Consider the following 20877-nt stretch of genomic DNA (forward strand, 5'->3'; position numbering starts at 1 on the left):
CGGTTACCGGGGAGACGGTTCCCCGCGGGCGGGGGCAGCGGCACGACCGCGTTCTCCCCCCCGCATCAGACACCCCGCGCACGGGCCGGTCCCGCCCCCCCCGCCCCGCTGACCCGCTGCCGTTACCGGGCGGGGGGCGCGGGGCGAGGGGGCGGGGCCGTTCGCCGCGCCCTCCGCGCCAATGGCGGTGCCGCGCCGCGGTGACGTCAGCGCCGGCAGCGCCTGCACATGGGCGCGCGGGTGAGGCGCGCGGCGCAGAGCCGGCGGCGGGAGCGGAGCGGTGAGGTGCGGAGCTGCGCGGCGGAGCGGCCTGTCCTGCTCCCGGCTCCGGCGGCCTCCAGGCGCCCCCTCGCCAGCGGGGCTCGGCTCGGCTCGGCGCCCGCTTCACCGCGCTCCGTAGCGGCGCTCGCGAGAGGAAGGCGAAGGAACCGCTGCCGCGCAGCTGCCCCGAGGGAAAGCCCACCATGTCGCGGCCGCTCCCGCTGAACCCCACCTTCCTACCTCCCACCTACGGGGTGCTGAAGTCCCTGCTGGAAAACCCGCTCAAGCTGCCGCTCGCTCACGAAGACGGTGAGGCTCCCCCGGGCCCCCCCCCTGCGAGCCCCCTCCCAGCCCAGGCGCCCCGAAATGGCGGCCCCGTCCTGCCGTCACCCCAGCCCCCGTCCTGCCGTCACCCCAGCCCCCCCGTCCTGCCGTCACCCCAGCCCCCCCGTCCTGCCGTCACCCCAGCCCCCCCGTCCTGCCGTCACCCCAGCCCCCCCGTCCTGCCGTCACCCCAGCCCCCCCGTCCTGCCGTCACCCCAGCCCCCGTCCTGCCGTCACCCCAGCACCGCCGCCTCGCTTTCCCTTTCCCCCCTTCCCTCCGCCCCCGGCGCGATTTAAGTAACGGGAGGATTTCGGTGCGGGAATTAAGCGATGGGCGCAGGCGCTCTGAGCTAACGGAAGGCGCTCGGTTTTCCACGGGCGGAGGGCGAGGGCTGCGGCCGCTGAAGAACCAGCCGGCGGGGCGCGATGGGCCCGGGGCCGGGCAGGGCGGCCCGGGCGGGGCGAACCCCCCGGGTCCCGCCGCAGCCGCTCATCGGGGCGCCCGGCCGGGTACGAACCTCCCCCCGCCAAACCGGGCCCCGTGAAACCGAAAAGCGTTTTAACGGCAGAAAGTTGAAACTTTTCTGGGTAGCGCGGACATAGTTCCGCCTCGTATTTCCGATGAATCAAAGGCACGTTGGAAGGAAAACCCTGTGCGAGGTCTTACGGAGCCGAGGGGTTTGTGTCTGCGGCGTTTCATCGCGAAGCCGCTCGCTGGGTTTCACCGGGGTGGTTAAAAAGAAAACGTTAAGCAGGCACAATAGTTGATGGAAAGGTTTATTGCTTTAGATTCTCACAAATCCTGTAGAGAAACCAAGTGTTACCCTCAGAAAAAATGGGTGTTGAAATCGCTGGATATTGTAGGAAAGAGTGGGAAGCATCATTTTAACTTGTTTTTTTGCTTTGCTTCTACTTTTAGATTTTTCATTAGCTCTTCTGCAGTTTAAGATGCATATTCTGTCAGACCTCACTGTTGTAATAGTAACGTTAAGAACTCCTGCATTTGAGGACTACTTTCCTTGTGTAAGGACTAGCAAGACCGGACCTTAATTTAGAAGTATGACAGGTTGATAAACTATAGGAATTTTAGGTTAATACTGTTCCTTTTCAACAGAATACAGCAACCTTTTCCAGTTTGCTTTAACTTCAGTGTACTCACTTTTAAGTCTGTTGAGTACTTATTGAAGCTGACATTCAAAGCCATGCACGAGGTGCAATTGTTAACTAAAAATAGAGGAAAATCTCAAAAATGCAGTTGGATCCAGCAAAGGTGCTCAGTTGGCATGACCTTTCTCTACCAAATGGAATGCATCAAATGAGTTATTTTTATGTAGTATTCGTTTCTTACAACTGAGAGCGCAGGAGAAATAATTGAAGTAATACTGGCTAATATTTTAATTACTCAGCTCTTACATCTTTATTATGTGTTTCGTTTAAGCATTTGGGAAAGAAAAAGACAAAGAGAAGAAGTTAGACGATGACAGCACCAGTACCACAGTCCCTCAGTCAGCTTTCTTGGGCCCAACATTATGGGACAAGACACTGCCATACGATGGAGACACTTTCCAGTTGGAATACATGGACCTGGAAGAATTCCTCTCAGAAAATGGCATTCCACCCAGTCCGAACCAGCATGAGCATAGCCCACACCAGTCAGGTCTCCAGCAAGCTACCTCAGCATCACCTTCTGTCATGGACCTCAGCAGCAGGGCTTCTACTTCAGTCCATCCAGGCATGGTGTCGCAGAACTGCATGCAGAGCCCCGTCAGACCAGGTAAATCAGTCCTCAGAACTTCCTATGGATTTTTGCACCAGCCCTCCTCCCCAGTGCAAGTCGTTACTCCTCCCTTTATGGTTGACAGGCAGCTTAGAGAGGGCCAATATGATTCAAGTCACACTCCAAAAAATAAAAAAAAAAAAAAAAGTAGGTGAAGTTATTGCTAAGTTGCTCCACTGGGATTTTTCTTTAAACTGTGTAAGGAAACTGTTGGAGTTCCAAGGAAACCTGCTATCATCTTTTCTTCCTAGGTAGCCTAGCTATTAGCAAGTAAAAAAACACAAATGGAATAGTAATGCGTAGGTGCCATGGCATTAAATGAACAAGGACAAGGACCGTGAAAGAGAATATTCTTTTGGCCAGTATTTGATGTGAGAACACAGGATTGGGTAATTATTTTGAAGTTAAACCTTAAAGACAATGCTTCCTGTTTGAAACTTGGGCCATAATTTTATTCTCTATTGAGCAAAGTAAAATTTGCCACAGTACATGAGGCAGAAACTAAATTTTGGAACTGCATTATAATCTTGCTTAAATTAGCATAAACTGAGTGTAGCTCTGACCCGAGCTGCTAAATTACATCTATAGTCACCTTAAGCTGAAGGCAAAGAAAACATCTGAGAGTCCAAGTTCTGGCTGTAATGCATGATTCAAACCCGTTTGATGTCAGTGGAAGTCTTCTATTAGTTTATTAGCTCTTGAAATCATCCCTTTAGAGACACCAGTACAAATCCGGAATAACTGCTCTGGCTTGACACCAGCAGGGCTGAGATCACAGTCAGCGGAATAGTGTCAACACTGAAGTTTGGAAAACAAGCAGCTTTGCCTTTTTTTTCTTAAAAAAAAAAAAAAAAGAAAACAAAGACCAAGGGTGACTTATTTGCTCTTCTGCTCGCACAAGGTTTGCTAGAGCAAAGTGTGCTCTTGGGAGCAGGAAGCCACTCCTGTCCCTTCTGATTGATCCTTTGCCACACTCAGTGTGCGAAGTCATTGTCAGAATCTTATGATAAGGAGGCAAAACAAATAAATAGAAGGACAAAAGCTGTGGAGCAGGATGAAATAGAAAAGTCTTACAAGTCTGCAACATTCCTTTCTCATTAAAAAGAAATAAAACACCCCAAACGTGTCGACAAACTCTTTGGCCCCAAGTCAGGAGTGTGTGTTTAATCCTGAATTTCATTTACTTTTACTTTATGTGGACTTGACTTTTTGTATTTTTGTTTCAAGGCATTTCGCAATTAATTAGTGATTTACAAGGATTTCCAAAGTTAAAATATATTTGGAGTTGGCAAGAGTAGAACATAAAAACCCTTGTTTTTTCTTAGCCAGGTTTTTAAAATAGTGTGTATATGCTTCCCCATTTTCTGTTGCATATGCACACATAAAATTAAAAGCAGATAATTTGTCCTCATTCGTTCTTTCAGAGGAGCCTGGTTGTGAGCCAGGCTTTTAATGATCACCTGTCAGAATTTATTTGTAATCAGCTGTCCACATGACTTTTCAACTCATTGATTTTTTTTTTTTTTTTTTTTTTTTCCCCTCCAGTTTTTCCTGAGCTGTTTGCAGCTCAGGGTTACAAGCTTTTTTCACCAGAAATGCTATAGACTTTTTTACTGTTGTAAAAGAAATCATGTCTCGGGGTAGGATAAAAACATCTAAATTTTCAAGTATTCTTTCCCTCATGCCATCTTGCCTTATGAATAATATAATTTCTCAGTAAATGTGTTTTTTAAAAGGAAGCTCATTCCGTTTCTTAAAATGTTTTCTTTCCCCCAGCCCCACTACAGATAGGTACTGTGACTTAATTAACAGTAGTCTGGTTGATCATCTGCTTGTCGAAATGTTGTGCTGTCGTGTGAAAATGTTACTTTGACAATCTGTTTTGAAGAGAAGATCATCTTAGAGTTTTGCATTTGAGCAAGTTTTAAAATGAGAGAGTATATATTTCACAACTCCAAATTTTTAGTAAAAGTAAAACTGACCATTTACGGTCTAAAGTGCCAAGGCTCATGTGCTGCTTTGAAATACAAAAGTTAGTCTGGAGGTAAACACTGAAATCATTATAATGGAACCTTTTGGTTAATATATCTTAAGACTTTTAAAATACCTTTTTTTAAACTGTCACATGAAGAAAGGGGGGGTTGTTTTTGGTTTTTTGTTGTTGTTGTTTTTTTGGTTTTTTCGATTGGTGTGAGGTACTGTTCTGGTATGCATGGCTGTCGTGATTTGTTTTATTATAATAAACCCAAGAACAAATAGTATACGATTTCAATAAAAATGAACTCCATGTGATCTTAACTATTTTTAGGAAAACTGAATTTTTTATGTGATAGTAATTCTCCTAAAAATATTTCCCTGAATGTTGCGTGACACTGGGAGCCTGTGTAGCGTGTGTGCTGCGATCCCGTGCTGTCCCCGCTGTAAGCGGCTCTGCCGCGTTGAGCATCCGTGCGTCACGTGCGGTCGGTCCCAGCTCCTGTCCCCCCATGTGCTGGGGGGGGTGGACGCACACGTGGAACAACGAGGGTGACTCGTGTACATACGTGATCTGTCTTGGACAGAGAGGGTCTGTAGGAGGGTGGCATAAGAAGATTTAATTTTGTGTGCGTTGAAATACAAGCCTTAGCTGTCTTCATAAGCTAAAGGTATTGCCCAAATATGCTTTTTTACCATCTCTAGAAGAGATCTGGAAATCTGCGTTGGCATTCACTGAGAAGTGTCTTGAGGCTTGACAAAGCTGAGCTGACCCTGACAGTAAACATGACATTATAAATTCCTCACTGATTTTTGTTTTTTTAAGGTGAATAACAACAAAAAAAGGTTCATTGTAAAATTAACTTAATTCTATATTTCCAGCTCAGATTGTCTAGTCAAGGGGAAAATATTCAGACTCTGTTTATCATCTGTTCTCTAGACCACAGCAAAGAATAAAGCGAGCACCTACTTTCCCATAAACTTCTATTTTGGGAATGTACATACAGCAAATACTGGTTTTCTTTTGAAGCGGAGGGACACAGGGTGATGGCTGTTGCAAGATTGGAATCCGATGCTGTTTCTTTCTAAAAATAATGGTTTTGTTTTAGAATACTGTTTTTTATTTTTAGCACTGCAGACCATCATTCATTTTGATGTGTAGACACACTTAAAACTTCTTTTATCTCCGTGTATTGGATGCTGATGAGTTGGTTGAAATCCGTAGTCTCCCTCAGAAAAACAGGTTTTATCAAGTGAGCTTTTAAAGTAACCTGTTACTGCAAACCCTTTTTCATGGTTCTTCATTGGCTGCAGACTGTGTGTTGTCTTTTGCCAGTTCTTTTCGTGGAATGTAAATCTCCATTTAGCTGTGGAGTCCTTTAAGGAAATTGGATGGATTTGTAGCTCTTTGTACATAAAGGGAGGTTCATATTTTGCAGGTAACTAGTTGGTGGTTGCTTTTACCTGGCTCTTTTCCCCGTGTAGCCCTTGTTTGGATGAATGAGTGAAGGATTTGAACAGGGTGAATTAGAATTCAGAACCATCAGCGAAGTCCGGTGGAAGACCTTAATGAGAAGGTTTTTGGGATTTTGTGGGTTAGATCTGAATGTTCTGTTTGCCACAAAAGCCTGGGCTGCAGGGCCGTGTCACGGGGGTGCTGCTGACAGGTGACAGCCCACGTTCGGTCACCACTGTGCTCCGTAAAGGAGAACGGGGCTGTCGGAGGCTTTGAAAAAGCTCCCTCAGTCTTTGTGTTCCTGTGACAGCGGTTTCCAGTCGGTGTTGCCTGGATGGCTGGGTGCTTTACACTGCTTGCAAAGGGTCTGCAAAAGATTATTTAACGGGGCGGGGGGGGAGGGCAAAAAAGCAGCTTTGTAATCTGCTGTGGAAGTACACACATGTGCAATATCCGCAGGTCTTTACTTACAGTTAAAAAAATACAGGTGTACATTAATCAAAAAGCTGAAAACTGTTTCCATTTGAAGTGAAGATTTTATTAAATCCCATGTTTTATTTATTCAGCTATTTCATCTAGAGCGCAGTATCCATTACCTTTTAATTCTTACACGGATACTGAATTGTAATGACCGACACAAGGTGTGATTGGGTCGTTTTCAGCATTTTTGTTTAACTCCTGTTTGTGACGGGCACAGCAGCCAACTGGGAGAGGTGGTTATTGCTCCATCCAGCCTCTCGGCCGCATTCTGGGGCTGGCGGGGTGAAGGGGGTGGCCCACAAAAGGGCGTGTGTGCAACACTCCCTTCATTGCAGCCGTCCTTCCCCCGTGTTTCTGAATATGACCTCCTCTTCCAGTGCAGCCTTTGCAGCGTGAAGGGCAGCATTCCCAGCTGGAATCCTCTCCTAAGCTTTAATCACTGTTTACCAGCAGTTACTAGGTGTTGCGTGAGCCGCAGCGTGAGCTCCCTCTCTTAGAGTCGAAGCACTCTTACCTCCAGCACCGAGAGGAGCTGGGAGTTTCCTGACCTCCGCTCTCCCACGTGACGGCATGGGAATGACCGGCTAAACCGTCATGCAGGCTGGTACTGAGAGCTGCTCTTCACATTGACTCTCACGTGAGGCTCCGGGTGGTGGTTGCCTGCATGACCATGTGCTGGAGGCACGTGGCCGTGCCCTGTGCAGCTTGTGCTGGAGCAGCACGCACGGCTCTGCGCTCCCGCCGCCGCCAGCTGATGCCCAAATTGCAGGGAAATGGAAAAGCTGTGCCTCTGGAGCGCGGCAGCGAGGGAAATGCAATATGCAGGCAAGCCGCGCGGAACTGCTTTCTGGATCAAAGGAAGATGCAAGATATGTTCAGGCAAATATTAAAAATAGCCTGTCACATGATAATGGAGAAAAGTGCTGAACGTACAAGGCTTGTTAGTGCTAGAAGCAAGAACGCTATCTCTCCTTCAAGAGATCTGATTTTAATATTCACTGTTACACGTTGATTATTGGTCAAATAATTGCAGGGCTGCATGAAAGAACTTGAAGTTAATTCAGAGTTCAAACAGTAAAGAGCATGAAACATCTTGGGTTTTATGCTATACTTTTAAAATGTACCTGACCTGAGTCTTCATTTCTCATCTGGAATAGTGCTTTCCACACAGAGCTACTTTAGGCAAGCAAGGGCTGTCTGCTGTTAGGAAGAGGATACACAGAGGGAACAAGTAGGGTTTTTATCTCCTTAGAAAGACATTTCAAGGATGTCTGAGTGTTGAACTTGTTGCAGTTACCTCGAAAAATTACAGCGTCCTTCTCAGAGCCTTGCTTCCCATCTTTAAGTGTATTGGAGAGCGTTTGAATTATTCTCTAGTGCAGTGATTAGATTTTAAGAAGTGAGTACACCCTGAAGTTCATAAAACAATGTTATAGTTAAGAGAGAAGACTTCATCAGGAGATGTATGTGAAGCAGACATTAGTGTTATCTGATTAGACAAAGCTACTAGGAAATATTAAATTGTTCAATCTCTGCATATTTGTGTGACAGCAGATTGGCCATTGTGGGAGCTGGCAGTGGCCAGATTCTGCCCAATTAGTCTCAGCAATGAGTCCTTCACTCCTCATGTGGTCTCACTGATTTCAGGGTTGCTCAGCAGGCAGCCAGCGTGTTGACCGCTCTCCATCAGGTCCGAGGTGGAGCAGCAAAATGTCACCACTCAGGCTCTTGTCGTGCATCAGTCTGGATTTTTTTTATTTTAAAGGGGGGTTTACCAGTGGTGCACCAGTGGAGCTTTCTCAGGATGAAAGGCCACAGTCATAACTGGTAAAGAGGACTTTAGAGCATTATGAAATCAGAAGCTTGGTTGGCCTCATGGAGCTGTTTAGTATTTATATCACAGAAACATGATCATAAGCTTCCTTTTTTTGAAGTCTCACTTTCATAACAAATAATATATATTTTCAGTATTTTGTCTGAATTCCACGGAAGACTGCAATGATCAGAAAAGGTTATTTCAACTAAGTCATATTCAAGAAAAACTGTGGTTTGATCTGTTCTACATTAAGTAGATAATGAAAGCTCTGAAAAAAACCTTATGTCTCAAATCTACTCCATTTAATGGAGTAAATTATACATAATGAGTTAGTATAGAACACGAATGTAAAATGCACAACTGTGTCAAAATGAATGCACGCAAAACAGATTTTGTAGCTTGTATCACTTTTTTTTTTTTAAATGACCAAATGGCATTAAAGAAGCTGTTGATTTATTACAAAGCTGAATGTGGTCCTGAGAGCTTCACAGCTGAAGTGGGGAGAGCTGACGCAGGTAGGCGAGGCAGCCTGTCTCACAACTTTTTGTGGCTTTTTTTTTTGTTTTATTTTCTTTTCTGCTAGGGCTCTTCATAGCATTTCAGCTTTGCATAACTGAGTTGCTATCCATCAAGTTTTAAATGAATACAAGTTATTGTTCAACCTGTCAAATTTCTGACACACTTAAAGCTGTTGTAGAGTTACCCTTCCCCGTCCCATCCTCTGAAATAAATCTTGCCAGGGCTAAATTTGGCCCAGATTTTCATTGTACACCATCCAACCCCATGGCTTAGCTCTTCTGATGTGGCATGCTCTTGCTTCAGGGTTCTCTGCCCAACTTTGAGAGAAACAGCTTTAGCTCTTCATCTTACTGGTGGTATTCTCTTGTTCCTATTATTTGCCATTTAATGAAAACAGGCATTGAGGATCTTACAGCTCTTTGCTTGTGTTTTGGTGTATGGCCCTCTGTAGGATGAAATTTAAAAAATCCAAATTGCATTAGAGTCGTAGAAAACTCAGGTCCTTATTAACTGCAACACAAATCTAGATTATTACTGAAACAAAACTTGACAGAAACCCACAGATTGCTGTATTAGCATGCATTTACTACAAGCGGATGCTAGAGTGAACTACAGCGACAACTCATCTGTAACAAAGAGTCATCCTCAGATATGTAGGTGTATAAGCAGAGAGGCAAAAATGGGTAGTTTGTAAAAATATTTGTTGAGGATGGAAAATGGTTTAACAACAACAAAAAAAGAGTTCTTTTCCAATTAGCCTTAGGGAGCTCAGCTTGCTATAAATTCCTTGTTCTGGAACATGGCTGTGGACAATAGGTCAAAGATTAAGTAATTCATTACAGAACTAGTTGGTACTCTTGAATTTAATAAACAAATGAATGAACAGGGTTCTCCATCCATAGCAAGATCCATTGCTTTGTGTGGCAATGGCTGGATCTTAATTTTTTTGTCTAAAACACTTGCAAAGTCACCCACTTCTTGTATGTGGACATTACTACTAATAAATTTGCGATGACCTGGTAACTTAGCAATCATAATACAGGTGAAAGCACTCAGAACAGAAATGAAACGTGGTCCCACTAGTAACTGCTTATAACTTGAGATTCTAAGGAGGCAAGGAAGGAAACTGTAGATTGCCTCTTGAAAAAGTGAAGGAACAATACTGTCAAACTTGTGAACACTGAATACTCCTGCAGAACTCTGTTTGATGGCACAATCAATATTTTAGCACAGCAAGATTACTGAAATAATAGCACTAAACCTTCTTGTAGAAGAGTATGTTACTCAAGGCTGCAGGATGTGAAACAGGCTCAAAGCAAGAGAGCTGCTTTGAAACAGAGGAGGTGACTTAAAACAATTTAGTCATTTTTACAAACTTGCCATTTCGACATTTGGAAATGAGTCTTATTCCAGCAAGAAGTCTCCTTAAAAAACAGCTGCGTGCTTAGCTTTTAATGCTTAGTAAGTAGGAATTAAGTACTCAAAACCAAATCCTGCTCCTCATCAAAACAGAGAGGGTTAAACTGACTTAATGTGAAGGACCCTGCAGCAATCAGCCGTACCGCGGTTCGCTCTTTGTGCTGCACAGTGGAAATATAGATGTTCCTGACGTCTGTAATCCCTGCAGCTGCGACCCCTTGTTGCAGCGTGGGGCATTTGGCTGTTTTCTATATGTAACTCTTGCAGTTCTGTTGCTTACTCTGATAGATGAGCACTGAGATTGTGTTTGTGGTGTGTGTTTTTTTTTTTTTTTTTTTCCTCTGATCTGCTATGAAAATAAACCCTATCCAGTCATGCTAGATATGTGCGGCCTCTTGCGTGTTCCGGCTTCATGGTTTTTGAGTATATCTGCTGATTTTAACTGAATGTGGAAAGGAGTTTGTGATTTTGAAAGAATAATCACATTCCTAAAATTTCATGAAAATAGATGAGTGTATAGGGTGGAAATATGTTACTGAGCAGGAAGAGCTGTAATGTAAATGTGCATTTCCTACATCAGAGAATTTACATAAGACCTTTAAAATTCCTGATCTGTGTGAAATGCTTCTGTGAAAGCTGACACCCTTTTAGACACCATGAGATGTCAATTCACTTTGAGAAACGAATATGCAAGAAACCAGGTTTAATTGATTTAGTGTGTGTTGCGGGGAGCGTATCACAAACATTTTTCCACCATTATTCTTCCTTTAAAATTCTCAGCTCCTGGAGTCTTGTGATTTATATGAAACTGAAAGGTTTCATTTAAAAAGATAAGTTAGAAAACCAGCTATAGGGTTCGTAGGCAAATCTCGAAAGCGCTGAACCCAGGCAATGGAGCGATCTTGATCCTTTCCAGAGTCAAGCACAATTATTTTACCTAAAAAGTTCCTGAAGTTTCACACAACCTTGCTGTGTCTTGTTCCCCTTGTGCAGCAGCAGCACCCCAGCTCCGCTGCCCGGTTTGAAACTACCTTGCAGTCAGCCAGCTTCAAATTTGAGGCCTGTTATCTTATCGCAATTATTGCAGTATCACATGCGGGCAGGTGTCCAAGCGACCTTGTGTACGCGTCTTGCCATTCATCCCTCCCGGCCCGTTTTGGCCGGGGACCCGCGCACAAAGCTGCCTTGTACGGCTTCCTCTCGTCGGTGTAACTTTCCACTCTGCCACCGGGCTGGGTTAGGAGTGAATGGGAAACAAGGAACAGTGAGAGTGGGCTAAAAATGTTGAGGGATCAGAGAGGAAAAGTAGGTCGTGGCAGGGTATGTGTGCTGGGTGGAGGAGCAGGGGGAGCAGAAGCTGGGAGACGATTTGTTTTCCTATTGGCTTTTCGAAGTTGTGCAACTTAAGAATTGGATTAACCTGATATGACTTTGTTTTTCTGCCAGATTAGATATGTTGAGTTTCTTGGCGTTGTGAATTGTACAGTACATTGTGTGCTGTAAATATGGGTGTGTCGGGATAAAGTTGTAACGACGCAACACGCGGTGCAGGGCAGCGCTGCTCCCGTGCTGTCCTGTTCCCTCTACCCCTGAGCGCGCAGACTTGTCGGGGCATTTAGAGATGGGTTAGAACCTCTCTGTGTTCCCACGTTCTGTTCCCAGTACAGCATCCAGACGTTTCGATACCCTTTGTGGGAAGGTAACACTTATCTGAGGCCCAAACATCCATTTGGTCTGGCAGTGGCTTATGCTAGATGAAGTGTCTTTAAAACAACAACAAAGCTATATGAAGAGACACTCGAGTTTTTTCCTGCTTTCTCAGGATTAAGTTGGAGAACATTTGTGGGAAATGTTGCTTTTTTTTTTTCTATGCCCTGTTTCTTTTTTAAACTAAGGCGTTGCTTTGAGCTTAACTTTGCCAAGAGTTAAAAAATCAGATACAGATCTGAAATAACTGTGAGTACTGAGCTCATTGCTGTCTGAAGTACACCACAGCAGCCTGTGGATGTCAAAGTAAAATTTTCAGAGCAGTATATATCTTTTTGTGTTACATACACCCTGAGATAATTTAATTTGGTGTATCTGTTTTATATGCTGGGCTAGCCACATGGTGTAGCCTAATTCTCTTTGCTTACGGCAGAGCAAGGATGGAGTAAGGACTGACTTCCAGCTGAGGCCCTGCAGCTGGAGAAAGGTGGCCAGAATCAGAGCCCTGTTGAGTGGGGTGATCGCTGCTCTGGAGACCGGTAAAGCGTGCAGAGTGAAACTGCAAATACCTTAGGGTACCTTTGTTTAATTCCCACTCTCGATTTCCAGACTCCTCCAAGGACCACGTCTATCCGAGCAGGTCAGTCACAAGGGACTGACCACACTGTGGCCTTTGGCACCAGCTGCCTAAGGGACTGCCCTCCGTATCGGTGCATGTACATTGAAGAATGAGGAGTTAATTGCCCTGCCTGTAGTGAAGGTTACTTTTTTTGGAAGAACATAAATAACAGATAAGGTTAATAAGTCATATCAAGATTGTATCATGTTACTTAGCAATATGTTGTTACAATGCCTTACTCTAATTCACGTAGGCAAAAAAAAATGGAGTTTGTTCGCTAGATGAAGGTTTTTCTGAAATGGTAGTAGTCTGGTGATTGAGCCATTTTTTGAGAGTAACATAAATTGAGTAAAATGGAGCAGGAGCTTGACTTTGTGAACACCTGCATTACTCAACTGTATATTTAAATGAGAGAATTAGGAACAAGTGTGGTATATTTAAAGTCAACCTGCATGTCAAGCTTTTGAGGAGGTTAAACCACAAGCCTTCAGTTACAAATGTTGGACAGCTGCGGTTTGATGTCTATGTGAAGCACCTTAGCTGTTGGTGTCTCAGCACTTAAAAAATCAGGGCATGGATTGTCCAGACTCCGAGACCTGACACCGGTATGTCCGTGACCACGTGGCTGCTCCTTCTGTTGGACTGGACTCATCACCAGGTTTGAGAAACCCTTTTCCAAACTCCCTTATCCGTTCAATTTTCTTAGGGCGACATGGTTGAAATGGTTGTTGAAGATTGTGGTAGTCTCTGTCTGGAAGCCGTTCTGAACACGTGAAAAGAAATAATTAGCCAAATAGAAGGAAAGAACTAGAAGTGTAATTGTCAACTCGCGTGTCTCTGATTTCACCAGCTGCTGCATGTGTCTGGGTTATCAATTCATTTCTTTTAAAAAGTAAACAAATCTCACTTTTCTTATGTACTCGTGACTGCTTCATCCGAGTTGCTCTTATCTGTAGCTGGGATGTACTTCTGAGGTCTTGCATTTGGAGGTTTTTCTTTCTGCTTCCACGCGTAGCACGTTCTCACAAGTCACGTGCAGCTCTGATGCTGGACAGGGGTGCTGTTTGCCTAACTCAGTTATTTAAAAACATGATTATCACTACTTTCAAAATATAATACCTTAGCATCGGGGCAGCTTTTATCCCATTAGACCCTGTGTACTTCTTGGATTGAATCCTTTGAGCAAATTCTGTCTCACTTCATGAATTTTTCTCTCTGTTCAGGAGTGCTACTTGGTGGCGATTTAAGTAGTATCAGCAAAATCAGAGCCACAGAGGTTATATATCACCATCAGTCATACCCTGCCTGTACTGGGCCACATCTGAGAGGCCTCAGTGCTTCTAATTCTCCTGAATATGGAATTTGAAGTCATTCAGCATTTGGCATTTTTGAGCCACTGATGGGAAGCTCTCATAATCCTCTACAATGGAGAATTTGCAGCGCTGTTTCCAAGTCAGGTCCTTTTGGAGTCTGCATCTTTGAAGGAGCTGATGATGTGTAAGTCCTGTGAAAATCCAGGTGAACACCCGGTGCTCAGCAAACCTTGCCGAATGTGCTCAGTGCTACGAGCTCAGTTAACGCACCGTTAAAATACAGCACTGGCAACACTAGTGTTTAAGCGAACACCTTAACTATATATTTTTTTTTTCTGCCCTTCAGTTTATAGCCCGTGGCTTGTTGTTTCCCACTTTCTCACGTTTTCCCGAAGCCGCTGGTGTGTACAGTCTGAAGATCACATTTAACCAACACAAGGAAATCAGCTTGGCCCGACGGGCTCCTCCGTCACGTGGCCGAGAATGTGTTCACTCTGTTCTGCCAGACTATGGCTAGCTGAGCAAAATACAGTGGAGCTCTGGGCTTCTGGCCAAGCTTTTATTTCAGTTTGGAGCTTACAGCCACATATTTGCTATTTGGCAGGACATCCACTGGGGTATATTTGGATAGTAATCTAGCATTGTTTTGCTGCTTTTTTTCTTTTCTTTTTTTTTTTTTTTTTTAGATGCATACAGATAGCATAATCCCAACACTTACTTGGGCCAGTCTGTACAAGATTTCTCAGTGTGTACCGTTATGTATGTGCACTCAGAACTTGTAGCCATGACCTTTGATAAATACAAGTCAAAGCAATTAACTTTCTTTTATTGAAAAATTCTGGATGTCCTACTCTTTGCCCCCTATGTGCTGATAACAGAGCTATGTTGTTACTCTTTCCAAGATCAAAAGCTTCACCAGGGTTTGATTGAAGTCCAATTATGGAAGGAAGTAGCTGTGCTGGAGCTCTGAAAATAGCAATAATTGTTAAAATAATAAAATGTGTCCTTGTGTGTGTCTTTATAATCTTTAAAACTTCTTTTGGGGGGAAGAGGGTGGTTTTCCTCTGGTTTTAAAATGAAAATATTAGCAAATGTCTTGGGAAAATAGGAGTGTGCTGTTAGAAGAACAAGTATCCCTCTCTGGATTTCTTACTTCAGTTCTATTTTCCACCCCAAGCAGTTTGCATGCAGCCTGACTCATGCAGGAAAATAAAGCTGGATTTGATTTTTAACTGTATGGGAGGCTTTGGGTTTGGGGGGATAAAGGCTTTATGATGCAAACTCATTTATTTCTCTGTGAAACAAAAATGGGCTTTCCAAAATACAGCATATTTTGGAAAGTTGGCTCTGGGTTTGAAACCCTAACATCTCTGAGGGCACCCTTGGATGAAGAATTAGTACAAAAAGACATAATGCTTGCGGAGGGGGCACAAAACGTGATCGGGAGCAGCTCCTGTTTTTATGAAGGGACATTTCTCTTGAAGCGTGGGGAGGGGTTGTTTGGTTTGTTTTATATGGACAGTACTGAGCCTGGAAGTCTGTTTTTATGGTGACTTTATCAGACACTTCAAGTTGTGTCTGAGCGGATCAATAATGGCAAAAGCTGAAATAATTTTCCCCAAATCTGTACGTTGTTCTTCAGGTTATAAATTTACAGATGCTTTCTCTGAGCATTTCCTGAATCTTCAGAGAGAAAGGAACCTGGGAGAACCAGCCCTGTGGTGAGACTCTCACCTGGTGTCGACCGACAGAGCTTCAGGAAGGGAGGGCTTGGTTCTTGGTGTTAAAACTCAGCGTTTATACACGTCCATTTATCAATTGCAGTGTTTAGTTAAGTAAAACATCAAGGTGGATAAATAGAAATGAAGATGATAATGTGGACAGTGCTAAGTACATATTTTCTAGCATTTTGCACTGATCGCTATAGGTGCTGCTTTGGTGATTGTACAGTTGTGACTGGTTTGAACTTACAGCAAGATTTTACCAAGGTTTGTCTTTTTTTTTTTTTTTTTTAAACTCACGTGCTTGCACACACATCTGATATAGGACAAGATAATCCCTGTGTGAAAATCAAGCCTCGTGTACTTCCTTTTTAGCCAACTGGACTCAAAATCACTAATTACTGGAGTAAAATCTTTGCATTATAGATAAATGGTATCAAGTAATAAGCCCAGAGGATTGTACAGATCCAGTGAAGCCCTTTGATTTGTCACATGATCCTTCAAGACTAGAATTTTCTTAGCCCCTTAAATTACTAAGACAGAACGTGTTATTTATTCATGTGAATCTTACTGTTATGCTCCCTCCATTGCAGGGAGAATTATTTAGGCTTTCTTCATCCACTTAACATTTTAAAAATCATCTATTTATTCTCACCATGGCAGTTTTATGTATATAACATCTTTAAAATATTCTGCCTAAAACAGTTCAGTTCCCTGCTCTTCACTGGGTTTGGATGGATCTTTGTTATACAAACTGCTTCATTGCCTGCTGGAAATTTTAGTTGTCAAAAAAACCCAACCTTAGCGAGGGGCTTAAAGATGTTTATACAGTTGGCAGCTTTAACAGCTCACAGAAACAGCCTTGCCTGATCTCTAGGAGCTGCTGAAACTCATCAAGCAGGTTCCTGCTAACCAATTATCCAGTTAAGCAGAAAGAGGAAAGGTGTTTCTCTTGCTTGTTTTTTTTTTTTCTTCTCTAAGTTTAACCCGTTCTTCCCCAAGCTTCAGTAATTGTGGACGTTCGTAACGCTGAAATAACAGCAACGGGAGTCGAGAGGAAGAGAAGGGATCTCTGATCTTTCAAATACTGGTCTGTGCATTAGTGTGTATCCCTCAAGTGAGCAGACACACGCAGTTTCCAGCATAAATCCAGAGCACTCTGATTCTTGCTCCGAGTCCTACCCAGTGTCCCTCACCTAGCTTTTTGTCTTGCATTTTAACAAAATCGTTAAAAAAAAAAAAAAAATTCCCCTCCAACCAAACCCTTCCCCAGCCCAAACCCAATAATGAGTGTTTCATTGTTACCAGAGCAAATTTGTTGGTTCCCAAACACTCCTACTGTGTCTTGATTGGAAGGCTTAAATTGCTTGTGTAACTGCTGCGGATAATATAAAAAAGCTCTTTCTAGTAGAGTTCTGCTTTCCACTACATATTATAAGAATAAATAAATGCTCAGATGATACCAGACAGCTGGGTTTGTCCACATCTGACTGTCTTCTCCATTGATTTTTAAGGCAGGGCATGTGCATGACTTTTAATGGCTATCAACACCAGATGTGTCTGCGTGGAAATTGTCAAGTCACAGTGCAGTTGTCAAATAATTTTGGTTGCAATTACTGGAAACAGTAAATGAGTGGGTGAGGTAAGGTGAAAAGACATCCCCAATTCCAGCAGAGAACAAGAGGATTTAGTAACTTTCCTGACTGACATAACAGATAATAACTTGGTGAATACTTTTCTTTTTCCTTCCTACTCGCTGCCCAAGGAATCGGTTCCATGAGCAGCAACATCTCCGTGGGTTCTCTGATGCATAAGGAGGTTCCTGCAGCCTCCAGCCAGGGAGTTAAGATCTTTCATTTACATTTTCACAAAGCTTGTTAGTAATACATGTGCATACCTCTCTACCAAATTTCTTTGAAATTGGCCAATAGTTTCAAAAGCTGTTGGGAAGAGACAGATGTGCACAGCACGATTGCACAGAACTCATTTATCTAGGAAATGAGCTAAAGAATAACCGTCAAGTACTGGGGCACTGAAATGAAGGCTGCGAAGTCATTGAGGGAACTGAAAGGCCACTTGGTATCTAAATTGCGTATTTAGCCGTTTGCCAGGTACATGGGACACGGGTCTTGCCCACAGGTTCGATCCACACGCAGATTTCCATCTGTCCAGGACCTGTCTGTGGAGAAGCGAAGTGTAATTTGGTGACTGCATTGATTGTTTTGGAAGTGACTGGAAATGCTTACGAAGCAGCAGATATAAATACTCACCAGCTTCGGCTGTGGCAGAGCTTGATCTGGTGGTCTGAGCTGTGCTAGCGGCTGAGTGGTCTGTGCAATAATCTTTGAGGACAGATAGGGCTTGCTTTAGTTTCCTGAGTAGCCTGAGGGTGTAACCGAATATTTCTACTGTTCCACATGAGTTTTTTATTTTTTTAAAAGGAAGATCTTTGAGTACAGAAGTTGGAATGCATGTTAATAACAAAAATTTAATAGACCCTTTTCGTCATCAGGATTTTATTGAGTTTTGCTTGTGCATTGAGTCCTCAAGGACCTTATACAGGCAGCAAAATGGAGGCAGAGGAAGTAGAGCCAAATTTTTGGGTTACCGAGCAAGGGAGCTGCAATCTGGGTGGCCACCTCATCCCTCGCAGCTAGGAAAAAACCTTCTGAAACAGGTCAAGATGGGTTGAAACTTCTGCTTCAGTAGGTGCTTCTTCCAGGCTGCAGGTCGAGCGGGTGAGGTGTGCGAGTTGAACAGCGCTTGGATGGGCAGCAGCGTCTCAGCGGGGTGCGGAGTGTGTGGAATGTACCTACACAAACAACCTGGGCATGAGGAAGCGAGATGTTCTCACCTGTGAATAGGTGAGTTACTTCTGGAGAAGTGCACCAGAACACAGGGTTGGCTTCTGTAGGAAGAATGCATTGAAGGCAGCACAAAGCGTTTTTATCATGAGACCAGCTCTTGATTTACTTGTGAAACTCGGGAGCACCGTGAAGCTGGTTAGTGCCGTTTTCTTTATTCCTTCTGCATTTGTAAAAGGAGAGCAAATAAAAATGTTCTGTACGCTTTGCTACCTTTTAAAAAAATATCATTTATATGGCACAGCTCTATTTTGTGTAATTTTTTATATCCAAAATATAGAGGGCTTTAGAATAGAGGAAGAAAAGCTGCATATCTGAGTTTAAGATAAAATAAGATGATCTCTGTGACAGAGACAGCAGAAATGATGTGATATGACAGTTGCTGTAGCAACACCACCCACTTCATGAAAATCGGAGTTAACAGGAGTGTGAAAGGTAAAGCCCACATAATTTTCCAAGCCTGTGAATTGTTGCTGCCCTCAGCTCGCAGTGCTTGCCAGCTCTCCGGTGTTTCTCCTTTCGTTTGGGCACAGATACAGCATTTCTGCTGACGCGATGCTCCGTTCGGCAGGGGCACGTCGCGGGAGCCTGCGGTGTCTTTGCTACAGGTGACATGGTGAAGAAGAGGAAAACAATGAGGGGTTGTGTCGTGTCCTGTCCTCCCCCAAATCCTCTCAAAAGCCTTGAACAATAAAGTGCCATAAGGCCTGTGCTGTCCCACAGGTGTCCCGTATGGAGGATGGGATGACCGCCATTGTGAAAAGGGAGCCAGACCAGTCGATTTACTTCTGTGGGAATCAGCTTTTGGTAAAGCACTGTTATATTTAATATAAATTGTAAGTATTGTAGAGACTGAAGGTGTCAGAGATAAGTACATTAGCACTTGACGCCCTCCCGAGTAAACCCCGAATAGTGGTGTTTCGTACCAGCGATGGTTGCCCACGCAAGCAGGAGAATGTGTTCCTTTTAACCAGATGACTCTCACATTTACAAGTGAAGTTGAATGATGTCTTGCCCGGTGTTCAGTGTTGTCATTTCTTGTAATTAGACTTTCTTCTTGAAGTTCCCTGCTTTTGTCTGTGTCTGATGTGCCACGAAAACCTGTACTACGCAGCAGCTGTGAAGAAGTAGCTACGGACACGTGGGTACCGTCCGAATGCGACAGTCTGTTCTCCTGGAATTTTCTCTGAGCCGCAGTTCCGTGTTCCCTTCTTCCTCTGAACCATTTTTCAGACTACCTGAGACTCATACGTTTGTATACTTTGTAAATGGAGATAAATACATGAATAGAGAAAAAGATACAACCACACACCCTTGTGCTTTCTTTGTGTGCGCTCATTGGGAATAGTATGTAAAAGCAAATTGGACCTCTGCAGTTATTGGCTGTAACAAACCAAATACAAGTTTTGGGGTTTTGGTGTGGTGTTTGTGTTGGTTTCCTTTTGGTTTTCTTTGTTTGGTGTTTTTTTATTTTGGTTTGGTTTGTGTTTGTTTGTTTTCCAAGACGTGTTAGAGGGCCCTAATTTAAGGCAGAGAGAAAAGAAAATGTACCAAGTCTTACTTAGAGAGTTATGGGAACAGTATTTCTCTATGCTGGCAGCTCTACTTCTTAAAATGTGATTCTCTTATACAAGTGGCCCTCTATAAAGCATCAATTTAGTTTTATCACATAGCGTACTTTGTTTTATTGAACAAAAAAAATATAAAAAAGTAAAAATAAAAAGCTATGTCAACAGAGAGTTGGGATTTGTGCGTACAGGACAGATCAAAAGCAAGGCGAGGTTTGCCAGTTCCTGTGACTCTGCCCAGTGACCCCTTTTTTTCAGGGCTGTATTGAGAGCGCAGCCGATAGCATCTCCTGCCTGGCGCTCGGCCTCGCCGTCCGCTGCCGATGGGGAGGCAGAGGAAACGAACCCGTTTCACGTGGCTTTTCCACGCCATTGGAAATCTCACTTAGCTGTGTTTTGATAACACACCCAAGCAAGATGGGCTTGGGTACCAGAACTGGGTAATAGATACGTGAGTCATGGGTGGCATATGCTTTCGGGATGACACGGTGGCTTTTTGCAAGACCTGTTTACTGACTGGGAGCGTGCTGTCCTGGATGTGCATTAGCCAAATAAATAGAACAATGCGAGAGGAACTTACTTGGTCTGGAGTCCTGCTGAGCACATTGGCAGTGGCATAAACACATCGTAAGGACAAGCGTTGTCTTTGTTTTGAGTGGTATTCCACATGAGGGCGTATTTATGGGTGCCATATGCGGCTGTTATCTAAAGCGGGGGCTCTATCTAAAATCTGCTGTTTGAGATTGGTTTATCAAAGCTGGGTATGTAATTGTCCAAGGAAAGAAAAATGGATCTTTTTGTTAACAATTGTGGTGCTCCTCTGGAACCTTCCCTTTAAGAAAACAAATAATTGTACTTTTTGAGGAACCTTACTATGTGTGGATTGCCAGTTAACGAAAATATACACAGATATGCCAGAGGATGTAATGAAGTTCCAATGCACCAGGGAATACCAGCATCTTGAAGCGAAACATGCTTCTAAGCCAAGTGTAAATCAAAATTAAATACCTGACTGAATGTGCTTCCCTGCAGCTTCTCTCCAGGCCCTGTCCCCACTGA

At 43.7% G+C, this 20877-nt stretch overlaps 1 protein-coding gene across 1 annotated transcript in view; it reads left to right on the forward strand.

The window, feature by feature from the left end:
- The first annotated feature begins 270 nt into the window (after positions 1-270).
- The window catches only part of HLF (HLF transcription factor, PAR bZIP family member), a 34237-nt gene continuing 13630 nt past the window's right edge, over positions 271-20877 (forward strand). The window contains exons 1-2 of the mRNA XM_065647864.1: positions 271-570; positions 2024-2359. Coding sequence (XP_065503936.1) covers positions 465-570; positions 2024-2359 — 442 coding nt within the window. The 5' untranslated portion in view covers positions 271-464. The remainder of the gene's footprint in view (positions 571-2023; positions 2360-20877) is intronic.

The sequence above is a fragment of the Caloenas nicobarica genome, chromosome 18 (genome assembly GCF_036013445.1).
Source record: "Caloenas nicobarica isolate bCalNic1 chromosome 18, bCalNic1.hap1, whole genome shotgun sequence".
Lineage (NCBI taxonomy): Eukaryota > Metazoa > Chordata > Aves > Columbiformes > Columbidae > Caloenas > Caloenas nicobarica.